General features: G+C 43.9%; 1 protein-coding gene across 1 annotated transcript in view; it reads right to left on the bottom strand.

Moving 5' to 3' along the window:
• The window catches only part of LOC146343623 (protein FAM47E-like), a 35,462-nt gene extending 15,681 nt beyond the window's left edge, over positions 1-19,781 (bottom strand). The window contains exons 1-5 of the mRNA XM_084855396.1: positions 19,588-19,781; positions 10,490-10,874; positions 8,034-8,182; positions 6,572-6,725; positions 298-477 (exon numbers count right to left, since the gene is read on the bottom strand). Of these exons, the coding sequence (XP_084711522.1) occupies positions 298-477; positions 6,572-6,725; positions 8,034-8,182; positions 10,490-10,874; positions 19,588-19,604 (885 nt within the window). The 5' untranslated portion in view covers positions 19,605-19,781. The remainder of the gene's footprint in view (positions 1-297; positions 478-6,571; positions 6,726-8,033; positions 8,183-10,489; positions 10,875-19,587) is intronic.
• Between the last annotated feature and the right edge of the window lie 7,474 nt (positions 19,782-27,255).

Here is a 27,255-nt window from a genome sequence, read left to right as displayed (position 1 = left end):
AGATCTTAATGTCCAGGCAGATGCCTATGGAGATAGGCAATCCTTCAGGTACCCTGGTCCCAAGCTGTAAAAGACTTCAAAGTTCAAAACCTGCACTTTAATTGGACCTAGATTCCAAGGGCAACAGAGTGGGAGATGGGCAATTCTGGCCAATGGAGAAGTTCCCTTGCACAAGCTGCACTAAAATGAAACAGCACAGCAGTTCATTTTGATGAGGTGTAATAACTTGCATGGAGTCACTAAATTATTATCTCAATTTCTGCTATCTTTCAAGTTGAATTGCTTTGGCCCACTTACCTTGATAAGGTTTTTAACAGGCTCCCGGCTCAGGACTCTCCCTGAGCACTCCCTCAGCTCTGCCGGCACATGGTATAGTTCCACTATTTTAATGGGTGCCGATGTCTTAGCCTTGGTTTCATACCTTGTGTCAAACAATTTCATGATGGTGGCTTCATCAATGTTATACTTATCACCTCCCTGGAATGATAAGTCAAATACACACTTACAGGAGGCAGCAGCTTCTGTCATCGCAAACACTCTCTAGGGAAGATATTTATAAAGAAAAAAATATTTCTAGGAAGATAGTAGTGAATGGCACGTTTTGGTTGCTGAGCAAGGAATTGGTGATTGCTGTCACCAATTCCAGTGTAGCTGGGAACAAACATTGTGCATTCCTTAAGTCCCATAATTAAGCATGGGCACAAGACCGCAGTCTTTTAGGGTATGCTGTATTCACACATAGCACTCTCAAATCACAGCAGTATGTGACTATCTGCATGGCCAACCTAGGGTATGTTCACACCTATCCTCTCAAACAGCAGTAGTATACTCTAGCAGTAGGTTCTGCAGTAATGTACTTCACCTTGGTAAATATGGACATTTTTTTATTGTATTTATTGCATTTCTATACCACTCAATAGCTGAAGCTCTCTGGGCAGTTCACAAAACATACCAAGATAAACAGAAATGAAGTGAACAGGAGTTGTCGATTCCCCACTGTACTGACAGTGCAGACAATACATAAGATAGCTGCTTTATTGCTGGCATGAACTACTGCTGCATGATAATTTAAGTGTGAATGCACCCTTCCTATATTCTCTCTCTTCCCCCTACCCCTCCATGCCTCTTAGGGCTGCTTTGTACTTTTGCTTTTCTATGCTAATATTTTAAAGACACAAGGGGAGGGGGGGCGAAGCAGGGGAAATGGCTGAGCTGGGCACATGAACCTTCATAAAGTCTAAACAGTCATAGTACGTGAGGTCTCAGTTCATGAGGTCTACTCCCCACAGACCAACCTATCAGCTCAGATCACAGTAGGCTACAGTACAGAGTAGATGCACTTCAGAAAGGCGCCTCTAGATCAAATATCTTGCAATGACACAAGCAGGCAAACCAAGCCACATGCTTCAAGGAGGCACTCCCCATTCCCAGTTACGAACACTTTATAAAATCAGTAGAATCAAGTGGTAAAACTTTTCTTGGATTATACCACTTAAGCTTCAGAAAAGGGGTTGCTTGTTTGAATGCTCCTCACCTATGTCTCTGCACATAGTCAAATAGTAAGTCAGTGAGACAGCTAGACAAGACCCTTCTCACTGATATGCTAGTTTGCTACATTTCATGAAGGGGTCCTCCCTGCCCCCCAGGGGGAGCATTCGAGCATACACTTCCCCCACCTATCCCCTGAATTATACCACATGATTCTGCTAACTGTCTACACAAAAGGTTGATCCAGACTTAAGTCATACTTGGAGTGGGCACACTGAAATAAATGGGACTTCAGTTAGTTGTGACTAACTGAAGTCCCATTTGATTTAATGGGACTCAGTCTGGATCCAACATAAATTTTCCTTTTACCCCCAAGAGGATGATCAGTGAGACTTGGATGTGATCAAAACCCATCCATGAAGTCACCCCAAGTTTTTTATTGGATGAAACTATGTCACTCAGCTTCCTGTCTCCAGCTGGTCATGCTCTTGATAAATGTGGCAGAGTTGGGAAACATCCGAGATAAGATGCAGAGAGAAAAAGACCTTTCTTTGCAAAGGCCACAAATGGGGCATCAGAAATCATAAGATGTTTACAAACCTCATGAAGCTCTTTGCTCCCACAATAGCCTGTTGCAGGGAGGCTATCCCAGAACTGCATTCCTCTAATTAGTTTTCTAGGATGGTTTCCCAGAGAGGGCATCAAACCCTCTAATTTATTTACCAACATTTGCTGAAAGCAAAGCATTTGCTCCATCCTCTCCCCAATTTATATTGTAATGAGATTTCTTTTGGGGGGTGGGGGTGTCAATCTGAAAGATCTCTCAAGGATCCCAACCCTATGGTTGTAAAAAGTGTGCTAGAATGGGTCAGACTAGTTGGTCAAGTTTAGTCTGGCTAGATCTGTCAATGGAAGGCCTCTCCCCACCCCCAAGGAATGTGCTAATTGAATTTGAGGTAAGAACAAAAAAGCAGGTGAGTTAAAAAGCAGTTTGTGCCGGAACTGAGTCTGAAAAGGAGGCAGAGAGCTGACTTTGCTCTCTGAAGGATCTCTCTCTCTCTCTCTTTCTTTCTTTCTATACCGCTCAATAGCCAAAGCTTGGCACCATGGATTTCCCTAGACATCTGATGGGTAACAGGAAAATGTTGGAGTGTTAATGCTGTGAACCCCATCTTATGCTCAGCGTGTGTGTGTGTGTGTGTGTGTCTATGTACAGAAATACCATCAGCCTCCAGTGACCTGATTCTAAGGAAACTGAACCCTGGGTAAGTGCTGGAACTCCTGAAACTTCTCACCACTTGGAAGTGGGATGCACATGCTTAACTCAATTTTGGGGAGCCTTCACAAGATTGACCAGCTCATCCTGCACATGAATCACACTGCAAATTTTCATTGATGCTGAATCATCAAGCTTCTTTAGAAAGGCCTTTCTCATTTCTTTCCTCTTTTCTTCTTATTTATTACATTTCTATGCCACCCAATAGCTGAAGCTCTCTGGGTGGTTCACAAAAATTAAAACCACAAATACAGCATAAAAACAATATAAAATATAAAAGCGTAAAACTACAGTATAAAAGTAAAACCAGCATAAAACCTAGCAACATTGCAGAGGTTTAAAATACAGCAACAAATTTAAGAGCAGAACTAAAAGGCTAAAATGCTAGAATTCCTGGGAAAATAAAAAGGTCTTCACCTGGCGCCAGAAAGAGTACAATGTAGGTACCAGGCAATCCTCTCTAGGGAGCTTATTCCATAACCAAAGTGCTGCAGCAGAAAAGGCCCTCTTTTTCTTTCTTAACTTCTTACCTAGTTTCAAGAAGTTAAGAAATATATCAAAGTTCCCTCTACCATGTGCTTGTGTTCTGATTTCAGAAAGAGTATACAATCCACTCCTACTTTGCACATTAGCAACAGAGAACTAAAACAAAACATGATATTACAAAGATGTCAGATGTGTATGAATCAGTGTTACCCTGATTTGTGGCCGGTGGCCCAAGGGTCAAATACTTCATAAATTCCGAGCCAAGGACTTAATTATATTAATGGAATTTTTATCTTTATTTGTTTATTACATTTATATTCCACTTTTTTTCCTCTTGCAAGGAACCCAAGGTGGCTTACATGGTCCTCCTCTCCATTTTAGCTTCACAACAACCCTGTGAGGTAGGTTAGGCTGAGAGTCAGTGCCTAGCACAAAGTCACCCAGTGAGCTTCATGGCCGAGTGGAAACTAGAACCTGGATTTCTCAAGTCCCAGTCCAACACTGTAACCACTGCCACACTGGCTCTGAGAAGAGAAATAGCTATTGGGTAGGATGTTCAAACGACTCATCCATCCACTTTTGCTGGAGCAAAGACAGATGGACGTTCTACATTTGTGTGGAAATGATCTGAACACAGATCTCAGCCTTGAAAATAAATGCAAATGTGAATTGAAACCACTCCTACAACACTATCTAATCTTTACCCTGGATTAGGAAACTCAGTTAAAAAAGGGAGAATCTAAAAGTTACTAGGAAGTCCATAAAAGAAAAAGGGGAGCTAGTCTGGAAGGAAATAATGGGGGTGGGGATTCCTCCCTTCTCCAGACCTGGCTGTTACAATGAAGGACAACATAGATCTGCAATAGAGGGCTTTTTCACATATACACATATATCACTTGATTTCTCAATATTTGATGACTAGCAGCTAAATGTATGAATCATTCCACTGAAAAGCATTGGGCCAGATTGTACAATAGGTCTTGCCATTCCAGCTTATTTGAATAGAGGGGAGATGGAGTGGATCCTACCTCTCTGCTCACCTGGTGTACCTACCCAGCCTCCAAAGTCCCTAGAAATCCACAGGGGGCTGTAATGAAGCAAGAGAGAAGACGGCTAGAATGCAGGTGGAGGAAAACTCATGCTAAGTCTGACTAAACACAGGTTAGAGCTCATTATCGAGCCTACCCGTACCTGAGGTAAATGTGGGGGTTGGGGCACACAACAACTAAACCATGGATAACCCAACTTAAGGAAAAGAATCAGACTTTAAGCAGTGTCAGGAAATCTGGGTTTTCCCTGATAAGCTCCGGGGTGGCTGCTGGATGGCCACGACATCATATATCCCTAACAACCTCAACACACAGCCAGCTCGGAGTAAATCACTGGTGGAGACACCCCTCTGGACCAGGTTGATGTTAACAACTATGCTAATAGAGAGCTTCGGCTACTGGGTGACATGGAAATATAATTAATAAATACATACATACATATATACATACAACTATAAACCCATAGCCAACATCCCCTTCCTGGGCAAGGCTTGAGTGGGTGGTTGCCAGACCACTCCAGGCACTCTTGAATGAAACTGATTATCTAGATCCATTTCAATCGGGCTTCAGGCCTGGTTTTGGAATGGAAACTGCCTTGGTCACCCTGTGCTGAGAGAGGGACAGGGGGAGTATGACTCTGTTGATTCTCTTGGACCTCTCAGTGGCTTTCGATACCATTGACCATGGTATCCTTCAGGATAGGTTGTCTCAGCTGAGAGTTGGAGGCAGTGCACTGCAGTGGTTCCGCTCCTTGGATGACTGATTTCAGAAAGTGATGCTGGGGGATTATTGCTCTGTGCCTTGGCAGCTACGCTATGGGGTTCCACAGGACTCTATTCTGTCCCCCATGCTGTTCAACATCTACATGAAACCAGAGGTCATCCGGAGGTGTGGGCTAAGATATCATCAATGTCCAATGACACCCAACTCTATCTCTCCTTTTCATCATACCCAGGTGAAGCAGTGGATATTCTGAAGCAATGCCTGGGCACAGTAATGGACTGGATGAGGGCCAATAAACAGACTCAATCCAGACAAGACAGAGGTATTGTTAGTGGGTGGTTCATCTGCCCAGCTAAGTGATTTCAGCCTGTTCTGGAGGGGGTTGCACTATTGCTAAAGGATCAGGTTCATAGTTTGGGGGTGCTCTTGGATCCAGAACTGTCACTTGAGGCACAGGTGGACCCAGTGGCATGAAGCACCTTTTATCAGCATAGGCTGATATACCAACTACGTCCTTATCTAGACAGAGAGAACCTAGCTACAGTTATCCATGCTCTGATAACCTCTCATTTAGATTATTGCAATGTGTTATACATTGAAAATGGTCCGGAAACTTCAGCTGATCCAAAATAGGGCAGGAAGATTGTTAACGAGGACTGGCCAATGTGATCATATTATGCCAGTACTTTTCTATCTGCACTGGCTGCCGGTCCATGTCCGGGCCTGATTCAAAGTGCTGGTATTAACATTCAAAGCCCTAAGAGGCTTGGGGCCGTGTTACCTGAAGGATCATCTCCTCCCATATGTAACTGCCTAGATCCTAAGATCATTTTAAGCTGTCTTTCTCTGGGAGCCCCTGCCAAAGGAAGTGAGGTGGGTGGCTACCAAGAAGAGGGCCTTTTCTGCTGTGGCACCCCGGTTGTAGAATGAACTTCCCAGAGAGGCTCGCCTGGCGCCTACATTGTGTTCTCTCCAGCGCCAGGAGACGACCTTTTTATTTTCCCAGGCATTCCAGTATTTTGTTCTGTTATTTTAAATCTGTTATTGTATTTTAAATCTTTGCATTGCTGCTAGGTTTTATTTTGGTTTTAACTTTTATACTGTAGTTTAAAACGTTTACATTTTTATAATGTATTTTATGCTGTATTTTTGGGGTTTAATTGTTGTGAACTACACAGAGAGCTTTGGCTATTGGGCAGTATAGAAATGCAATCAATCAATCAATCAATCAAGTTCAAATATACCGTATGCACACAAAATCCAATGTTGGCTCAAAGTGCTGTCCATTACCTGACTTTATCCAGGAAACAGACTGCTTGATATCAGCATATGCCCATTGGTTTTAATGCATATAGGCTATACTCTTAACGTTACAACCCCACATGGACATCCAGGAATCATGAAGTCAGGGCAGGTGCAGCAGGTATGTGGGGCAGCTAGGCATGTTCTCACTCCCCTCCCCCTCATACATATAGGCCAGATTTTGTTCGATGGTTTTGCATTGCCTCTTGGTTAATTTATTTCTGCAATTACACATGTCTTGGCTTACCATTGCGCTGACCCATTCACAGAACTCCTTTGTCACACGCTTTACATTCTCATCTAAAGGAGGAATGTAGGCTATTCTGGCTGCCCTTTCTCTCTCAGCCACCTCTTTTTTGCTAAACCATGTGTAAGGGTTCTTCTTTTTAGGCAGCCAGGGTCTAAAGACATGAGAAATACATATTCATCATCAAATATCTGTGACACTCTCCAATGCCTATGAATGATGATACCTCAACGTTACACATCATCTATTCTCACTGGTTCTTTAGGCCTGGGCCTCCCAGAATCTTCTGTGTGCTCTACTTCTAATCTTCAGTTTCCTCAGTTTAATTTTGCAAGCTTTTGAAGATGGTGCTGAAGCTTCAGTTGGTACACAATACAGGGGCAAGAATTTGGACTGATACACCATATTTGAATCATAGAATCATAGGGTTGGAAGGGGCCTACAATACCATTGAGCCCAAGCCCCTGCTCAGTGCAGGAAGCCTGATTCCCAGCAGGTCTCCCATCCAAGTACTAACCAGGGTGACCCTGCTTAGCTTCTGAAATCAGAGAAAATCAGGCAGACCAGGAGTGCCAATAAGGATTGGATCATATCTCGCCAGTGTTAAAAGAGCTCCACCAGCTGCCTGTGCTTAGCATTTGACTTTTTAAGTGCTTGTATTGGCTTTTGTGCTAGTATTGACTTTGAAAGGCCTAAATGGCTTGGAACCCAAGTTCCTGTACCATCCTGCCTGCACAGCTCAATGGTAGCACACAGAATGAATCCATGTGTAACATTCCCAATGTCCCATGTTCAGGACTTACTACCACTGGGTTACGTTCTGATACTACGCCAGGGCTCCCACGCCGTTTCCCCAGTCTGGGCTGTATTCTTTCCTTATGGCACTGTGCATGCACAGTATTGTAAAGAAACATGTTGGCCAGGACTAGGGTACCAAAAAGCAGCAGAATCAGCAAAAAAGATGCAGAGGAATGAGAGGGGGAAAGAGAAGGGATAGAAGCTTAATAGACCTATTGTGACTTGCAATGAAGAAGTAAATCTTGCCTTTCCTTGCAGAATTGCTTGATTTTAGATATGACCAGTCTCTACAAGCCTGCAATCAGATTTGTTCCATTTACCTCTGCTTCATATCTCACGTGTTACAGGAAACAGGCAGGGATTGCCTATGGGATTGCCATGAAAGTACAGAATCTGGCACCTAACATGGAATCCACCATCTTGACAATCTCAGCTGCCATTGCCAGATCTCAGAATGTATCAAGGTAGCAAATGCCTTGGAGAACACCTTTGCTAGAATCCCGGGTAAATGGCTTCCAGATGTTTAGCAGTTTGTGTGTGTTTTTTAAACTGAGGAGTAGACAGCAGCACAGGTATCCTCCAAGGTCATCCAGACCAAACAGGAGATTACTTTAGGGAAGCAGCCACCATTTGCATTACACATTTCACTTATTCCAGTACTCACGGAACAGTTGAGCTGTAGCTTATCTCTGGTGGTGTTTCATAGTGCAGCTGATAATGAAAAGGGAGATTCACTTCAGTTTTGCTATCATCAGGCGAGGCTCTAGTCAGATGCATCTCAGGGTCCAGGAGACTCATTACATCATCAAAAAGCTGAGGGTAAAGCAAATGGAAGGCACAAGGTCTGGGATACTTTGCCAATAGGTTTCCCCCTATCTGAACAATCTCAGATTTCATGCAAAATCTTGGAAACGGTGCTGGAGGGTATACTGAAGATCAAAAGTCATACAGCAAATGCAAATAATCCTGAATTCTGTTTTCCAATCTCTCTCTCTCTCTCTCTCTCTCTCTCTCTCTCACACACACACACACACACATAAATGTGGTATATATTTAATCTCATTAGCTTCATAGATCTAACATAATTTTGAACAGTTGGGGTTGAGTCTTGGCCCTTGTGAAAATCTCATTTTTCTGACCCCTTCTTCATTCATTCATTTAAAATATTTATATACCTCAGCAGATCTTCAACAGCACTTTCAGGGTTGTTTACAGAAGCAAAATTAAACTACGTAAATCAAACAAACTACATGTTAACAAAAGAAAAATACATTAAATACACCTTATAGGGGCCACCTTCTAACTCAATAATGTTATGTGTTTGGGGTCAGTCTACATTACCTCCAGAGATGCCTTACCATTCAGTGCTGAGTACAAAGACACTGAGGATTTCCCCCAATGCAGTCTTTTGGGCAAGTTACCCAAGGGTTATCTTGAGGTGATAACCTTTGTTCTACAAGACCTTAGGGGATAGGAGGAAATGGATCTGGGGGAAGAGTGAACCTAAGGGCATCTCTACACCTGCAATTTATTGCGCATTCATGATTAGCCACTCATGTAAGTTTGCAAGTCCATTACATGATGCTGTAATCATCCGGTGATGTCCCCACCATTTGTCCCTACCCATGTTATCCCCAAATGGAAAAATGCAGGTTTTTTTCGGCCTGCGCAACAGGGGCACCATGGCCTGCCTGTGTACTTTTCCCGTAGCGCAAAAAACCCACTTTGTTTGGGGTTGTTGGAGGCACAGTCATGGTGACGACGTCAGAGACGTCAGAGTGGTGGCCGTGTTGGTGTAGTGACCTGCTGGCTTGCTGCCATGCTGTGACTAAATGCAATGCACCGGCTTTTGCTCCTGACTTCGCCTGCTTGCTCCACAACACAGAATGTCAGCATGTCAGGAGTTTGAGAAACCAGTGCCTGCAGGGGCGGGGTTCGGGCAGTTCAGTGGAGGTTGCTGTCCACCCGCATTGCATGTTAATCACAACCAAAACACCAGTGATCTGTGAGAGGAGGTGTTATGTATCCCGGGGGGGGGGGGTGTACTGTGGCTTAGTTATTGTTTTGAGCCTTGGCAGCTACTGTAGAGCTGGGAGTAGCCACAGTGGGCAGAGCCTTCTGCTAAGTGGTCACTTCTGTGCGTGCTGAATTAAAGAACAGTTATGTTTGAGGCTTGCTGATTCTGCAGTCATTCCTTCTACCTATACAACAGGAGGGAAAGGGGCAGGAACCAGGGAGGAAATTATGCGATGCCCCCAAGTGCATGTACTGGCTTTTTGCAGAAAAGTAGCCACCCGGTGAAAAGGCAGGGAATAGAATATAATGAGACAGAAACAACTGAGTAAAGGAGCCCAATCTAATCCCATGATGAAACTGGATGGAGAAAGCTCCAGTATTGATGCAGATTGCTGTCCCCATGTGATGAACCCCTAAGACTAAAGGAGAGCAGTTTTTGTCTGGCAGAAGATCGCTGGGAAGTGGAGAGGAAGCAAGGATTGCTTGGAGTTGTGATGTTGTAGCCCTTCATCCTGAGCACAGTGTAAATAAAACTTCATAGAAGAAACATCACAAGTCTCCGGTGCCCTTCTTCCAGGAGACTGAAGTCTGTGTAAGCACTGAAGCCCCTGCAAGTTCTCCCCTCTCAGGAGTGGGATGCTGCAACGTAACAATAGCTTTACATTTTTCTACCTTTCTTCATGGAACCCTTTCCAGCATTAATGTATTTGCCACCCTAAGAGTTGCAAAAGATTCTGGTGCATTCTGGGGTGTGCAGCCAGTTCATAAGAGCCCTGGCCAGGTTTACTGGGCCTCAGCGTTGCCCCCATGGTTGCTTCGTCTGCCTTTATAGTTGAACCAGCTCAGACATAAAGTTCTGCATGCAAACTTTGCAAAATATATCAAGCTCAGCATTCACAGAGTAGAAAAGAAAGGCCTTATGGAATGGTATAAGTATGAAGCAATTTAGTTTTTTTAATTCTAGGATTATGGTCTGCGTTAATGCAAACTATTAAAATATCCACCCTGCTTTTCTTGGCTATACTTTGGTCAAATAGAAAGAGCTGGAAAGACTAGTAAGTATAATTGAATGTAGTTTGATGGCAACTTGGGGATTGTTTTTACCTCTGGGGGCACACACTCCTCCAAATGAGGATAAAGCGCTAGTGGGTGCTGGGTCAGGCAGCTCTCGGTCTGCATGATGAAATCCTTCTTGGCTTTCTGTGCTGCACTGAGATTAGAGTAAACAACTTCGCTTTTGCTCCTCAGTTTTCTGACCTTATATGGTACAATCTGCGAATAATCTGTTTTTTTGTAATGTAGAATTATTGGTATAGGGCCTGTTTTGCCTTGAATTATTATGTTGTCAGAAGGAGGAGGACAGCCATTTCTGAAATCATCCAGGCCGCTTTTCAGAAATCTCCATCGCTGGCCATTGAGGGCATCGGAGAACCTCTCTTTGCTAGTGATGCGTTCTTGAAAGTACTTGGAAGGCAATTTCTCCTTATACCTGGAAGTAAAGAGTTACAGTCAGTACTTGAAGCAAATGAATCTCAGCCTGGATAGCTGCAAACTACACTGGGGGTGTTTATAGATTAGGCTTTTAACCCACAAATGTGGCTTCTGGTTCTGGATTCTTTATGGGATTACGGTTGGATCCTCTGCACATGTTTTGTTCTGAGTTTTTTCCTTCTGTGCTTTTCTGGGCTTTTCTACACAAGGCATTTATCATGTACTCGTCATTCCCTATTCATGGTTGTTTATGGGTTCTTTACACTATGTCATGACCCTCCAGCTTCTATATCTAACCAGTACTTTTGGCAAGTTTTTTTAGAGCAGAGAAAATTTGGCATTTAATTGTGAAAGGAAAGACAGTGTGTTTTCCCCTTGTGTATTTGCGCTATTCCACTATACCACAGTGCCACTTAGAGGTTATATAGCGGAAAAGCAGGAAAGGAAATGCTCCTCATTGTAGTTGTTGTTCAGTCATTAAGTCGTGTCCGGCTCTTCGTGACCCCATGGACCATAGCACGCCAGGCCTTCCTGTCCTCCGCTGTCTCCCGGAGTGTGCTCAAGTCCATATTCATTGCATCGGTGATGCTATCTGGCCATCTCATCCTCTGCCGTCCCCTTCTCCTTTTGCCTTCAGTCTTTCCCAGCATCAGGGTCTTTTCCAGGGAGTTTTCTCTTCGCATTAGGTGGCCAAAATATTGGAGCTTCAGTTTCAGTATCTGTCCTTCCAATGAGCACTCAGGGTTGATTTCCTTTAGGATGGACTGATTTGACCTCCTTGCAGTCCAGGGGACTCGTAAGAGTCTTCTCCAGCACCACAGTTCGAAAGCATCAATTCTTTGGCGCTCAGCCTTCCTTATAGTCCAGCTCTCATAGCCATACGTTACTACTGGGAAAACCATAGCTTTGATTAGACGGACCTTTGTCGGCAAGGTGATGTCTCTGCTTCTGACTATGCTGTCTAGGTTTGCCATAGCTTTCCTCCCAAGGAGCAAGCATCTTTTAATTTCATGGCTACAGTCACCGTCTGCGGTGATCTTGGAGCCCAAGAAAATAAAATCTGTCATGCTTCCATTTCTTCCCCTTCCATATGCCAGGAAGTGATAGGGCCAGATGCCACGATCTTCGTTTTTTTAATGTTGAGTTTCAAACCAGCTTTTGCACTCTCCTCTTTCACCCTCAGCAAGAGGCTCTTGAGATCTTCTTCACTTTCTGCCATTAGGGTGGTATCATCTGCGTATCTGAGGTTGTTGATAATTCTCCCGGCAATCTTAATTCCGACCTGTGATTCATCCAACCCGGCGTTTCTCATGACGTACTCTGCATATAAGTTAAATAAGCAGGGCGACAATATGCAGCCTTGTCATACTCCTTTCCCAATTTTGAACCAATCGGTTGTTCCATCTGTGGTTCTTACTGTTGCTTCTTGACCCTCGTACAGGTTTCTCAGGAGACAGGTAAGGTGGTCTGGTACCCCCATCTCTTTCAGAATTTGCCAGAGTTTGTTGTGATCCACACAATCAAAGGCTTTAGCGTAGTCAATGAAGCAGAAATAGACGTTTTTCTGGAATTCTCTTGCTTTCTCCATGATCCAGCGAAAGTTGGCGATTTGATCTCTAGTTCCTCTGCCTTTTCGAAACCCAGCTTGTACTTCCGGTAGTTCTCGGTTCGCATACTGCTGAAGCCTAGCTTGTACGATTTTGAGCATCACCTTGCTGGCATGTGAAATGAGCGCAATTGTGCGGTAGTTTGAACACTCTTTGGCGTTGCCCTTCTTTGGAATTGGAATGTAAACTGACCTTTTCCAGTCTTGTGGCCACTGTTGAGTGTTCCAAATTCGTTGGCATACTGAGTGCAGCACTTTAACAGTATCATCTTTTAGGATCTTAAATAGCTCAGCTGGAATACTGTCATCTCCGCTAGCTCTGTTGTTAGTAATGCTTCCTAAGGCCCACTTGACTTCACGCTCTAGGATGTCCGGCTCAAGTTCAGTGACCGCACTATCATGGCTATCAGGGACATTAAGATCTTTCCTGTATAGTTCTTCTGTGTATTCTTTCCACCTCTTCTTAATCTCATCTGCTTCTGTTAGGTCCCTGCCTTCTTTGACCTTTATCATGCCCGTCTTTGCACAAAACGTTTCCTTGAGATCTCCGATTTTCTTGAAGAGATCTCTAGTCTTTCCCATTCTGTTGTTTTCCTCGATTTCTTTGCATTGTTCACTTAAGAAGGCCTTCTTGTCTCTCCTTGCTATTCTCTGGAACTCTGCATTCAGTTGGGTATATCTTCCCCTTTCTCCCTTGCTTTTCGCTGCCCTTCTTTCGTGAGCTACTTGTAAAGCCTCATCAGACAGCCACTTTGCTTTCTTGCATTTCTTTTTTTTGGGGATGGATTGAGTTGCTGCCTCCTGAACAATGTTACGGACCTCCGTCCATAGTTCCTCAGGCACTCTGTCGATCAGGTCTAATCCCTGAAATCTATTCCTCACCTCCACTGTATATTCATAAGGGATATGATTTAGGTCATACTTGAACGGTTTAGTGGTTTTCCCTACATTCTTCAATTTAAGCTGAAATTTTGCAACAAGAAGTTCATGATCTGAGCCACAGTCAGCTCCAGATCTTGTTTTTACTGACTGTATGGAGCTTCTCCATCTTTGGCTGCAAAGGACATAATCAATCTGATTTCGATATTGACCATCTGGTGATGTCCATGTGTAGAGTCGCCTCTTGTGCTGTTGGAAAAGAGTGTTTGCTATGATCAGCGTGTTCTCTTGGCTAAACTCTATTAGCCTTTGTCCTGCTTCATTTTGTACACCACGGCCATGCTTGCCTGTTATCCCAGTGATTTCTTGACTTCCTACTTTAGCATTCCAATCCCCTATGATGAAGAGGACATCTTTTTTTTGGTGTTAGTTCTTGAAGGTGTTGTAGGTCTTCATAGAACCGATCAACCTCAGCTTCTTCGGCCTCAGTGGTTGGGGCATAGACTTGAATTACTGTGATGTTGAATGGTTTGCCTTGGATTCGTACTGAGATCATTCTATTGTTTTTGAGATTGTACCCCAGTACTGCTTTTCCCACCCTTTTGTTGACTATGAGTGCTACTCCATTTCTTCTAAGGGATTCTTGCCCACAGTAGTAGATATGATGGTCACCTGAATTAAATTCGCCCATGCTTGTCCATTTTAGTTTGCTGATTCCCAAGATGTCGATGTTCAATCTTGCCATCTCATGTTTGACCACCTCCAGCTTATCTTGATTCATTGATCTGACATTCCAGGTTCCTAAACAATATTGTTCTTTACAGCATCGGACTTTCTTTTCACCACCAGACACATCCACAGCTGAGTGTCCTTTCGGCTTTGGCCCAGCCGCTTCACTCTTTCTGGCGCTACTTGGAAATACCCTCTGCTCTTCCCCAGTAGTATATTGGACACCTTCCGACCTGAGGGGCTCATCTTAGTGCCCAGATCTCAATTCTGTGATGAAACCAAAAGTAGATACAGAGGATTAACAGCCAATTAACAGCCTTGTGTAGAAAAGCGCTGTATATGTTCTGCTACATAACCTCTAGGTGGCACTGTGTTATAGCAGAATTGCACAATTACACTAGCATTTCATTACACCATTCCCCCAAATACTGGACTTTCCTGGATCAAACCCCCCCCCCTCCCCCATGCTTGGAAAGCACGGGAGAGGCCCTCGAGGACGACGACATTGTCTAAAGCATCAACAAACTACTGTAAGGAATCATGAGTGCACAATAAATGCCTTATGTAGAAAATCAATCAGCTTTCTTAGCAGAATTCACCGGATAATTCCGTTACTATTTTGTTTCCTACCCTTAATCAGCATTCATGGGACTGAAATAAATAACATACCACTCATTGCACGCTTAGATGGCTAATATTAATGACAAGCATAAAAAGCAAAAGGAAAGCTAGTAAATTCCCTTTAGAACCTGCAATCTCCTTTAGCTAGTGGGACTTGGGGCAAGTATATTTCATCAAAATATTTCTGAGCTTCCTGTGTCCCCCTGAGCTGGGAAGTTCCAAAGGAAACCTGAGTTTGGCTTCTGCTTGGAGAGATCACTGAGACGTATCGCATTTCGGTGATATTTGGTTTATTTACAAATATACCAGTAGGGCACAGTTAGAGGCAAGCAGCACAGCACTCCGAGTGGGCTGCCCCACATCAGATCCAGAGGGAGAGGCCCCTAGCACCCCAAAGACGGTTTGAACCTTCAGCTCATTCTCTGCCTGTGTCTCTGAGCATCTCTACACCAGCCTAAAATCCCACATTTAAAACGGGGCTTTCTACTTTCATTTTAAATGCAGTATCACAGCGGACTCCCTTTATACGTGCTTTCTCCTCCACCTTTCCCCCCCTATCTGAGTCTTCCATATGTTTCACTGGTCTAGCTCCTCTTATTGAGGCTTTTCCTTCTTTCGCGAGGGTACTCAAGCAGAATTCAAGTGCAGTAATTTGATAGCTCATTATCTCCAAATGGAATAAAGGTCATTTAGTGCAGGAGACGCCCTGGAGGTTAGTGACATCATCTGAAGCACCTGCAAACTTCTGTGAGTAACCAATCTCAATAGCAGGATAAAAGCTCTGTGTGAAGAAGCCCTCTCTCTGTCCCCAGACTGCTTCTATTGTTACACACACACCATTCTCTCTCTCTCTCTCTCTCTCTCATACACATGCCTGCCCCTCCTTTCAGCTTCCCCAAACCGATGTCTCTCTCTTCAGAACATTTCAGAGAAATCTCCAATTTTTTCTTAGTCATTAGATGCCATTAAGGAAACAAGTACCAGCCACAAAATATATGGACATGTCTTGAGTTTGTAACACCACCCCCTGCCTGAAGAAAGGCCAGGCCTACCAATTTCTTTTAAGGCTAAAAATATTTCCTGTAAAAGAAAATGAGTAACTTAAGAAATATATTTTTAAAAACCTACATGGCTAGCTAAGTCAAAGCACAACATCTCTATAAGATTATGAGTTTCACTGACATGGTTAGACCAAGGACATGAAAGTCTCACTTTGTGACATCACAGCTACATTATAGAAAAAGATATCTACCTAAGAGATCTCAGTGGCCTGTACCCCTTGATGCACAGCAAGTATTCAAAAACATTTTCATTGTCATCCCAAAACACACAGCCACAGAAATCTGAGCAGTTACAACATTTTGCAAAGACACATTTCTAGTGATCCCAAACATCCAGACCCCATAGCATAGAGAAGGGTTGAAGACAATTCCAAAAATCAACAAACCGTTTCAAAGGCACCACCACCGTCACAGCAATGTGATGTCTCTTTGTCCTGGGTGACGTTCCAATTCATTCAGGAAGCTGCTTAACAAAAAGTATGGCCAGACCTGCATTGATAACAACATCTTGCATTTGGCCACCAGCAGCTTAAAGATGACACACAAGCTGCTTTGTGCCTTTTTTCCCCCCTCTGTTCAGAGCGGCTACTACAAATTGTGGAAATTATATTCAGAAGGTGATCATACTTGCAGAAACAGATCCTGATGTCTACAAATAATTTGAAACTGGAATTACAAGTCATATGACTGTCAGTGTCAGAAATGGATCCTCCTTCCCCTTCACAATCAACACCACAATACACAAAGTTTCAAGCTAATACCACTTATTCTGCTAGAGACTAGCCTCTCTACAAATGCAGATTCAAGGAAACTCTCAAACTGCCCCAGGCCCTAAACAACTAATCAACCATCTCTAAGCAGAGGATGAACTTGAGCACACTCCGGGAGAGAGCAGAGGACAGGAAGGCCTGGCGTGCTATGGTCCATGGGGTCACGAAGAGTCGGACACGACTGAACAACAACAACAAGCAGAGGAGATGAACCAGAGGGCAGAGAAGTTGCCCACACTTTGGGTATGAACCTCATGGCCAAGCTTGCTTCGCAGTGATGCCCCTCCCTTAGGGTGGCTCCCTCCTATGTTGACTTCCAAGAGTAGCTATCCTGGCTGAGTGTCTGAGCCCTGCCCCTAACTTTTCCCACTTTGCTTTGCGACGCACTCTAGTGTCTCTCAAGTCATGCCCCTCTTTGGAAACTGGAGTTCCTACAGTGGAGGGAACAGGCAGGGACTCAGCCTGGCCCATCTGTTTGTCAAGGCCTTCAGAGGAATCTCTCCCAATGTCTAGGTGCTGCAGGGAGGGTCCCTCCCCCATACTTTGATCTAGCAGTTCTAACTCTGACTCAGAATTGGAGCTCTCAGACATCTGAAAGGGATGGGACTCATCCTTGATAGTCAGATGGGTCTTGGGCTGGGCTCTCATTAAACAAGTCAATGAACAAGAACTGATGACTGATGAAATGAGGGGAAATTGACAAGGTGTAGTGGCCTGAGAAAAATACTGCATTCGTTATGGGTACTGTCACATATACGCAGACAATACCACCCTAATGGCAGAAAGCGAAGAAGATCTAAAGAGCCTCTTGTTGAGGGTGAAAGTGGAGAGTGCAAAAGCTGGTTTGAAACTCAACATTAAAAAAACTAAGATCATGGCATCTGGCCCCATCACTTCCTGGCATATAGTAGGGGAAGAAATGGAAGCAGTGACAGATTTTATTTTCTTGGGCTCCAAGATCACCGCAGATGGTGACTGCAGCCATGAAATTGAAAGACGCTTAGTCCTTGGGAGGAAAGCTATGGCAAACCTAGACAGCATAGTAAGAAGCAGAGACATCACCTCGCCGACAAAGATCCATATAATCAGAGCTATGGTTTTCCCAGTAGTAACGTATGGCTGTGAGAGCTGGACTATAAGGAAGGCTGAGCGCCGAAGAATTGATGCTTTCGAACTGTGGTGCTGGAGAAGACTCTAATGAGTCCCCTGGACTGCAAGCAGGTCAGATCAGTCCATCGTAAAGGAAATCAACCCTGACTGCTCATTGGAAGGACAGATACTGAAGCTGAAGCTCCAATATTCTGGCCACCTAATGCGAAGAGAAAACTCACTGGAAAAGACCCTGATGCTGGGAAAGACTGAAGGCGAAAGGAGAAGGGGACGGCAGAGGATGAGATGGCTAGATAGCATCACCGATGCAATGAATATGAACTTGAGCACACTCCGGGAGAGAGCGGAGGACAGGAAGGCCTGACGTGGTATGGTCCATGGGGTCACGAAGAGTTGGACACGACTTAACGACTGAACAACAACAACAACACATCTACCTTGTTCTGAAATGCATGTTGCAATGGAGGATATAAGAAATATATGCAGTGTTGTAGTGATACATTCTGAAGTGCAGGTGCTCATCGTGATCGTGCTCACAGCTGTCGCCCAAGGGGAGTCCAAAATTGCAGGCAGCAATCCATATCAACAAATCAGTTCTAGGAATTTTCATCTGCTCCAAGGTCTTTTAAAAAAGTGAATGGGTCTTAATTGCCCATTCAAGACTAAGCCACCCCAAAATACTTTACATTACAAGGAACAATATATTGTTGCTGGGAAAATTCATCTCCTCTCCCCATCCCCAGCTATTGTGAGGGCTGCAGTTAAGCTGCAGTTAAAAATAGTTTGTAGAGGGAACAGGGAATTCTGAGGCAGATGATGTCAGTGTCCCTGATAAGTACAAAGTGCCAGTGTTGCGTCCTTGTGAGCCTTGGCTCTACTAAACCATTGAACATATGGAATGAGGGGATCAGTGGAAGGAAGTTACTGATGCAAGGAAACAGCATAACTTAAAGGACACCACGTTGTTGATTCATTTTTTCTAAAATCATCTATTTTAGAAAAAACTTAATTCTCAGTTAAGGAACACTGTCAAAGGTATGATGGCAGTTAATCTTGACCCACTAAAGGAAGTTGGAAATGGAAGCTATGAGGAGAAAGTTCATAAGAAAGTTGTATTGTCTTGGGCTATGAAAGTGGTCCTACAGATAAGGACACTGCATATATTGAACCAGTAATGAATGAAGAGATGTGAAACTTTAATGTTGGAATATCTGAGGACTGGGAGAGGTTGTAAACACCTTTGCTTCCCCAGCTCCTCTTGTGTCTGCCATCAGGAGCCTAAACTGTGAGAGATATCAGAAGCGACAGCCTGGGTAAGAAAGCTCCACCCTATGAGGGCCTAACATCTGCCTGCTTTGTCAAGCATTTCTGGGCCAGGGTTATTTCATCTGCATCCTGCAATGGCCCAGAGGTTCATTATCGTGTCATCCAAACCTGGAACTCTGGGTTGTTTAACAGTTAAACAACCTAGAGTTAACCCAATAATCACCCATGGCTTGTTGTTGTACAGTTGTAGATGAAACTTAAAAAATAAATACAGTATATCTGACCACAGTGGGGAAGACTGTGACCTGTAGGCCTTCTCAAGTCTGCTATCCAGGTTGATGGACAACTTCAAGACTGTTGCTTGACCTTCTTAATGTGGTTCTTGATCTTTAAACTAGATTTGGACTGGACAGCCCTTCAAGCAGAGGATGTCCTGAAACAGAGGACAGTCCTCTATAAAGCAGGACACAAGGCCACCTTTGCTCAAATAGCAAACTGGAGGTTTCCCAGCCAGCAGAACCAATATTCCCATGATGTCTGAACACCTCAGGAAAGAAGCATCTCTTAAATTAAAATAACTACACACAGACCGTCTGCTTACAATCAAAATTATAGATTAGAGTCCTTCCTTCAAACAGGAATGCTCCCTGAACTAGCTCATTTTCTTACCATGGGGAAGAGCTCATGTTGCAAGGGCGTTAGGGGAAGCTCTTGCTACTGTTGATGAGATACGGGCCTCAGCTGCTCCATCTGCTAAGGAAGAAAGAACAAGGCAGTGTTATGTGTTTCCAGCTTCCATCAACCAGTGAAAGTCAGCCATTCATTCACCCATGCACTAGAAATCCTTTGGTTGCTAGGAGACAGCGGCCAAGTTGTGGCAACAGTTGGATGGGGCAACTGTCACACGGGCTTTTGCCTACATTCTCTGAAGTAGACTCAAAGTTAATTTGCAAGATTCTCCCCCAATCATCCTCTGCATAATTTGGTGCTTAATATTCACTAAAGTATTCCATATTAATGGAATACTTTACATACAGTCATATTTAACTTCAACATTTGATTTTAATTAGGGTTTGCTTTGCTTTTACCGTGCCTTTATCAGCAGCTTAACAGAAATTTCACCAGTGAAGCTTTTTCTGGCATAGAGAAGTGGAGCTTTTCTACACGAGGCTGTTAATCCACTGCATGTACTTTCAGTTTCATCATAGAATTGAGCTCCGAGCACTACACGAGGAGCATTTCTTTTCCCGCTTTTCTGCTAAATAACTTCTCGGTGGCATTGTGGCATAGCAGAATAGCACAAATACACAAGTCAAAAAAGTGTTTTCTTTGGATTTTACAATTAAATACCGCGTTTTCGCTGCTATAAAAAGCTCACCGGAAGTTCTCTTTAGACACAGAAGCAAAACTGGTGGATCATGACATCATCTGAAGATCCCATTAACAACTGTGAGTAGTGTATGATGACCACACGATAAATGCCTCGTGCAGAAAAGCCCACAGTGGCAAAAGTTTCTCCTGCTAAATTTCCATGTGGCAGGCTACTGTTAAAGGGGTAGGAAGTGTAGAGCCTGTAAAAAAGAAGCAGCTCTAATTTCAATATTTAATAGTGTCTGATAACATGCTGACATGGTGTTTTTGCTCTTAATATTGTACAATCTATTTTAAACATTCTCCATTTCTTCCTAATGGAAGAGGGCAAAGTTAGCCTTGCTTTCAGGAGATAGGCTGACTTCCGGAAGATGGCCAAAACCTTTTAAAAAATTGTAAGAGGTATACACTCAAGGCCTGAAGAAGAAAATCTCACCGCTTTTGAAGGAAAAAATGGGGGAAATAAAAGAGAGAAATTGTCAGAATAGTAATGAAAACTTGTTGGATTATTCCAAATAGCATAGGTAAGCAATGGTGATGTTCAGGGCATTGTGCTTGTGGAACCAGCATAATTACTATCTCTCTCTACAGGAATAATATCTGCCTTGGAAAAGGGCAGTGTCTGGAATGGCCCATTACACGCTGCATAAATCCTACAGGCAGGGTTGGTTGGGTGCTCGCCCTGGGCACCAAGCTGAAAGGGGCACAGAGCTGAGTTCAGTGATGGGGGGGTGTGTTAAGTGGACTGTCTGCAGTGAGCTGAGTTCAGAAAAAGCAGTAAGGGTGCAATCCTATGCATGTTTAGACAGAAAAAGCATGGCAGAAAAAGCATGGCCGGCTGGGGCATGCTGGGAGTTATAGGGCTTTTTTCATGCATAGGATTGCGCCCCAAGTGTCTCTAAACTTCCCCCCCCCCCAAGGTTCTACTAGTTGTTTGAGTACTAACTGTAAAAACAAACTTCCATCAATTAGCTTTAAAGTATCCCCTGCCCCTAATTTCCAGCTTGATATCATTCATTCTAGATAAAAATCAGCAGAACATTGCTTTACTTTGAGGTGACATTACCAAGCACTACAAATCCTATAAACACTATGAGCACTATAAATAATGTTTTAAAAAGAAAGCTATGATTTGATGAGGGGTGCTTTTTAGCCTAGGGCCGTCCCTGCTTACAGGCCAAGGTCACAGCCTGCTTTTTTATTATTATTATTATATTATTATTATTATTATTATTATTATATTTATATATATCCTATATTATATTATATTTATTTATATGCTTTGTGCGTTGGATCCCAGTCCTGGACTGATGCTGAGTCATTTACTGTGATTTTCTGTTGTATTTTATTTATAAAACTAAAATAATATAACATTAGGAGTCACCTTGTTCCCAGAAATCTGGAGAGCTTTCCCAGAATAAGTGAACAACTATGACTTGAAGGTAGTTGGGTGTTTGTTTTACCTTTTAAATGAATGAGATCCATCAGATCTGGCTAGGGATGTACGAAAGTCACTTCCTGTTCGAAAGGTGACATTCGCGGTGGGGGGGGAGGCGCTCTGTCCCTCCCCCCGAAATTCTCTCCAGCTGGCTCCGCTCCGCGGAGATACCGCAGAGCTGCCGGCCAGGGCCACCCGCAGCTGGACATCTGGCTGCTGGGCAGCCTGCAGGGACGCAAATGGCGGCTGCCGTAGCTGCCGCCATTTGCATCCCTATATTTTGCTGTGATAGGCTATGTAAATATTTACGTAGCCTATCACGGCAAAAAACAAACAAACAGCAAACGCAAATGGTGGCAGCTACGGCGGCCGCTATTTGCATCCCCTTTTTTTTGCCGTTTTAGCCTATGTAAATATTTACGTAGGCTATTACGGCAAAAAAAAAAAAAAAGGGAACGCAAATGGCGTAGTGGCCGCCATTTGCATTCCTTTCTTTTTTTTTTTTGCCATAATAGCCTACGTAATATTTAAGTAGGCTAAAACGGCAAAAAAAAAGGGGATGCAAATAGCGGCCGCCGTAGCCGCCACCATTTGCGTTTGCTGTTTGTTTGTTTTTTGCCGTGATAGGCTACGTAAATATTTACGTAAAAAAAAGGGAACACAATGGTGGCCACTACGCCATTTGTGTTCCTTTTTTTTCCCCCCCCTGTAATAGCCTAAGTAAATATTTACATAGGCTAAAACGGCAAAAAAAGGAACGCAAATGGCGGCCGCCACAGCTGCCGCCATTTGCGTTCCCTTAGTTTTGCCGTGATAGGCTACATAAGTATTTACGTAGTCTATCATGGCTTCCGCAGGGACGCAAATGGCATCCCTGCGTTAGCCGTGATAGGCTACGTAAGTATTTACGTAGCCTATCACGGCTACATGGAAGAAGCGAATGGCGGCCGCAGACGCGGCCACCATTCATAAGTCAGCGCGGACGGCAGCAGGTAGGTGCTCTGTTCCGGGCCCATTTCGCGGGGTGGGGGGGCTTCATTCCACCACGGATTCCGGGCGGAATTCTCTGACATCCCTAGATCTGGCCCAGTGATGAGATTGCTCAGCAGACATTTTTTGAATAGCTCATGAAATCACATAGGCTACCTGTGGCAAGGAAGTAGTCAGATAATTTGTCGCTTCCATCCAAAACCTCTTTTTAGGTCAAAAGATGATGCTATTATATTAGCACTTACCATCCTTCAAAGGATCCCATTAATATGCAAGAATCGGAGTGCAGGACCAGCCAGGATTTATGAGTGAGAATATGATCTCTTAATGCATTTGTTATGGAAAAACAAGGTTAACATCTATCCAGAAGAGAATTATGTGCAAATGTCCTCCCCTCCCCATCTTACAAGTGCAATCCTATACATGTCTACCCAGAAGTAAGTCCCACTGATTTCAGTGGGGCTTACTCCCAGGTGAGTGGGTATAGGATTGCAGGCAGCATTGTTTCTCCCTTCCGGTGATCCAGCTGGGCTTAATTTAAGGCAAACTGTTTTGCTTTGCTCAGATTAGAGTTCCCATAATTTCCACCATAAAAATTCAGCAATGCTCATTCCCATATGTTTACTCAGAAGTAAGTCTAGTTTAACAAGCCCACACTTCTTTCTCCCTGCAACTTCCCCTTAAAAGTAGTCTTTTCCTCCATTGCCCCCACCATCTTTTAATACAGCTAATTAGTTGCTTCCTTTCCATTGCTGTGGTTGTGGCATTCCTGAATTGACCTCAATTAGTCAGGCCCTGACTTTGAAATTGTGCTCATTACAAAAGAAATAATTGGGCATGTTTTTAAAAAGCAGTTACTCATTAGACAGCAGCCCTGGAAAGCCTGGATGGTGTTTTGCCAGTCCACACAGGTCAGGCTGCTGCTACAACCACATTTTAAGAAACAACAACAACAAATCAGACCTAAAAAAACATGAGAGGACAACACAGAAAACACTAGAATGCAACCAGTCGCAATGATGTTGGCCGATTCTTCATAAAACTGCATGAACAAAGGTTGTCAGTGCCAGACTAAACAGCTAGAATGGGGGGAAAAAACACCCTGGAATTTATTTGCATGAAAGGGAAATCATGCAGGTTCTTTGAATGCTTTCCCAGATATGTTGCCTGAGGCAGCCTCATAGCTTCATTTGGTGCACAGCTCAGCTCTGGCCCTGGAAAATGGAGTAGGGTAATAATGAAAAGGGTGCTTTTGAGTATGTGACAATTACGTTATCAATTGTATTCATTTAAAATGCCTATATAACACTCCTACACCTAGAGCTTCAGCTATTGGGCAGTATAAAAATGTAATGAATTGATTAATAGGATTTCAAGGCAATGTGCAACGAATTATGTCATAAGAACATATGACTTATACTCCATGAATTTGGCTTTATAGAGTAAAGGAGCATGCCTCTGGCAAGGGACTTTATTTTTAGTAATCATTTCCAACCTATTAGGCCCTGTATGGCTTACAACCAGGCTATCTGAAAGGCCACCTTTTCCCATATGAGCTCCTAACCCTATTTGGGAGCCTGGTGTTCAGATCTTTGGGGGAGGCCTTTCTCTTGCCTGGGTGCTATCTATTTCTTTTACTGTTACATTTTAATTGTGTTTTATGGAATTGTTTTTATGTTATGTTTTAATTAAGATTGTGTTTGTATCCTATATTTTACTATTGTTAGCCACCTTGAGTGCCACTTTTGTTAGAAACACAGGAAATACAATAAATAAATAAGATAATAGAGTTTCAGGCCTAATGTGAGCCTCTGGAAGATGGAGAAATGTTGCTTACCTTCAGCCACACCCTGCTTTTCCAGTCTTTCCACACAGGCAGTATTTCTTTATTCTATTTATGCACTGCAGCTATCTCCCATTCTCATAAACATTCAGCAAAGGTTTATAGTGCTGTGCAAATGCCAGGCAACTGCAGTTTCTTCCAGTCAGTCAACTTCCCAGGTTTCTTACCCTCTCTGTCTTTAGGATTTAGAACCCCAATTTTGGGGAAACCCTGGTTTATACTATGTTGTTGCTGTCATTGTGCAAAATGGGAATTTTGAGAGGTGCAGCATGTCATATTATACTATTGGACTCCTGCCCATTACATCTGGTTCACCATAAATCCCAAACACAATCAGCCATAAGTGCAACAATGTCATCTGGAGAAAAAATCTATCTTGACTGTGAAGATGCCCCAATATCAGAAGACAATGAACAGTGTGCACCCTGCAAAAAATAATATACAATTATATGCTCAAGCAATCTGAATTATGCACAAAGAAAAGCCAAATTTGGTGCTCTCTAAAAGTTATGCACATTTGCAACATTTATCTTATTTTGTTTAATACATTCTACATTTTTAAATATGTTGCTTAATTTATTGTGGTTTTGTTTGTCATTCAGAAGGGCAAGGAGTTACACAGGGCATTGAATAACTGGGAATCTTGTTCACCCATCTGGTTGACTTCTGAGAGTTTAGAAAATATTACCCACACATTTTCAAGCATAATTTTGAAAAGTAAAAAAAAAAAAGAAAAAAAATCAAGACAGGGATTCTCCGGTACCATGTTCTAGACTGCACTTTTTTATGTTTCTGTGGAATTACAGCATGGAGAGAGACCTAGCCGACTACTGTGTTCACCAAGCCATGCTGCAATAATTCCTTATCTCATCTACTAACAGGTTATTTGGCCTCTGTGGGTTTTTTTATGTTGCTTGTGATAATATACTAGAGCTACAAGTCTGGCAAGAAGAAGCTGTCTGGAGGTGTTAACAGTGAAATAATGCAAATAACAGTTGAAATTATGAAAGACCTTTGATTAAAAACAAGCATCAAAAGGGATTCTCAACAGTACATCTGGTTTGCTAACCCCTGAATCCAATGTATTAATTTAGGATTGAAATCCTGGGGTCTCCAATGTGTGCCCACCAGGCTCCCTGCCCCTCCTTATTTTTATTTTATTTATTTAAAGATTGTTTTAATTTTAAAGAAATGTAACTGGGAGGCTGCGATGCTGCAAAGAGAAGCACCAGTCACCAGCACCATCCTTATTTCCAAGAATGCCTCTGGGCCCCACATGGCATTCTTAGCTAAGTTACTTGTGTCTGAGCCTCACCAGTTTGTGCAGAAAATGGTGGACACAAAAGAATGGCTTTGTGTCTTGGAGCTAGACCTCATCTCTGCCTTGTTTTTATTCTTTTTTTTTTAATTGTTACATTTATATTCCGCCTTTCCACCAAGGAGCCTAAATAATCCTCTTCCTCCTCTCCATTTTATCCTCACCACAACCTTGTGAAGTAGGTTAGGCTGAGAGTCAGTGACTGGCCATAACTCACCAAGTGAGCTTCATGGAAGACTAGAGACTAGAACACAGCTCTCCCTCATCCTAGTCCAGCACTCTAACTACTACACCACACTGGCTCTTGGCTAAAGGCGCTATCCTACCTAAATAGGCGGCTGCCTCCAAACCCGGAGGTGGCCATCTATCCAAAGGAAGGCAGGAGACGCACAGGAGGCAGGATCATTCCCTCCATGCCTCTCCTGCCCTACTTTTTCTGCTAGACAGCCATTTTCGGCTGTCTAGCTGCAGGACGGGGGGGGGGGGGAGCAGAAGAGAAGGCTGCTGTATGACACATAGGATGTGTCGTGCATGCAGTTGCGCTCTCCCCACCCCGGAACGCGCCCAGCCCTGCCCCTTTTCAGCCGCTCTGCACTCCTCTTTCGAGCACAGAGGATGGGGCTCCTCCGCGCTGCCTCCGAGGAAGCATGGACATGGGGGAAGTCGGGTTTCCAGGAACTGACCTTGGAAAACAGCATATCCTATGGCCGTCTAGCCGCTGTCTAGCACCATAGGATTGTTCCCTCTGTTACTTTTCTTTCAGTCTCACCGTTTGCCTTCTAGGAAACGGGTGTTTTGTGACTGGCCACGCTCACACATAAGCACGAGCAACAGACAATGGCGGCAGAGGCCCCCCCCCCCCCCGCCTGCTCCTGCTGCCATGGCCAGCAGCAGCAGCCCTGAACGGGTGGCTGGTGCTGCAGGACAACAACGGCAATGGAGAAGAATGGTGGCAAACCTGGAAAACGTCTCGCAGCCCACTGGTCGCTCACACACTGAGCGGGGATGGGCAGCCGGGTGGGAAAAGGGGTGGGAAGCTGAGGGGCTGGCTGGGTACAGTGAAGTTGCAAGGCGTGGCTGCTCAGAGAATGGAAAATGGAGAAGCCGAGGGCTGAGGAGGAGAATAAGGGGCGCCGAGGAGAGGGAAGATTACTTCGTTCCCTTGTGCCTCTTTTCTCCCTCCTCCCCTGCTGAGGACGGGAGCAGGTGACCTTGGGGCTGCAGAGCTCCCTTAGGCTCCCTCTCTCGCCCCCTTTTTCTGGCCAGCTCTCTGTGCTAGGCGAGAGGCAGCCACCAGTCGCCCGCACTCCCTTCCTCTGCTCCCTCCTCCTGCCACATCTGCCCCTGCAGCAGCAGCAGACTGAGAACTGGTTCCAA

This window comes from Heloderma suspectum, chromosome 5 (assembly GCF_057233095.1).
Source record: "Heloderma suspectum isolate Gila_16-S chromosome 5, 16-S_ref, whole genome shotgun sequence".
NCBI lineage: Eukaryota > Metazoa > Chordata > Lepidosauria > Squamata > Helodermatidae > Heloderma > Heloderma suspectum.
The sequence above is the reverse complement of the archived record's forward strand: the minus strand, read 5'-3'. Positions and strand labels throughout refer to the sequence as shown.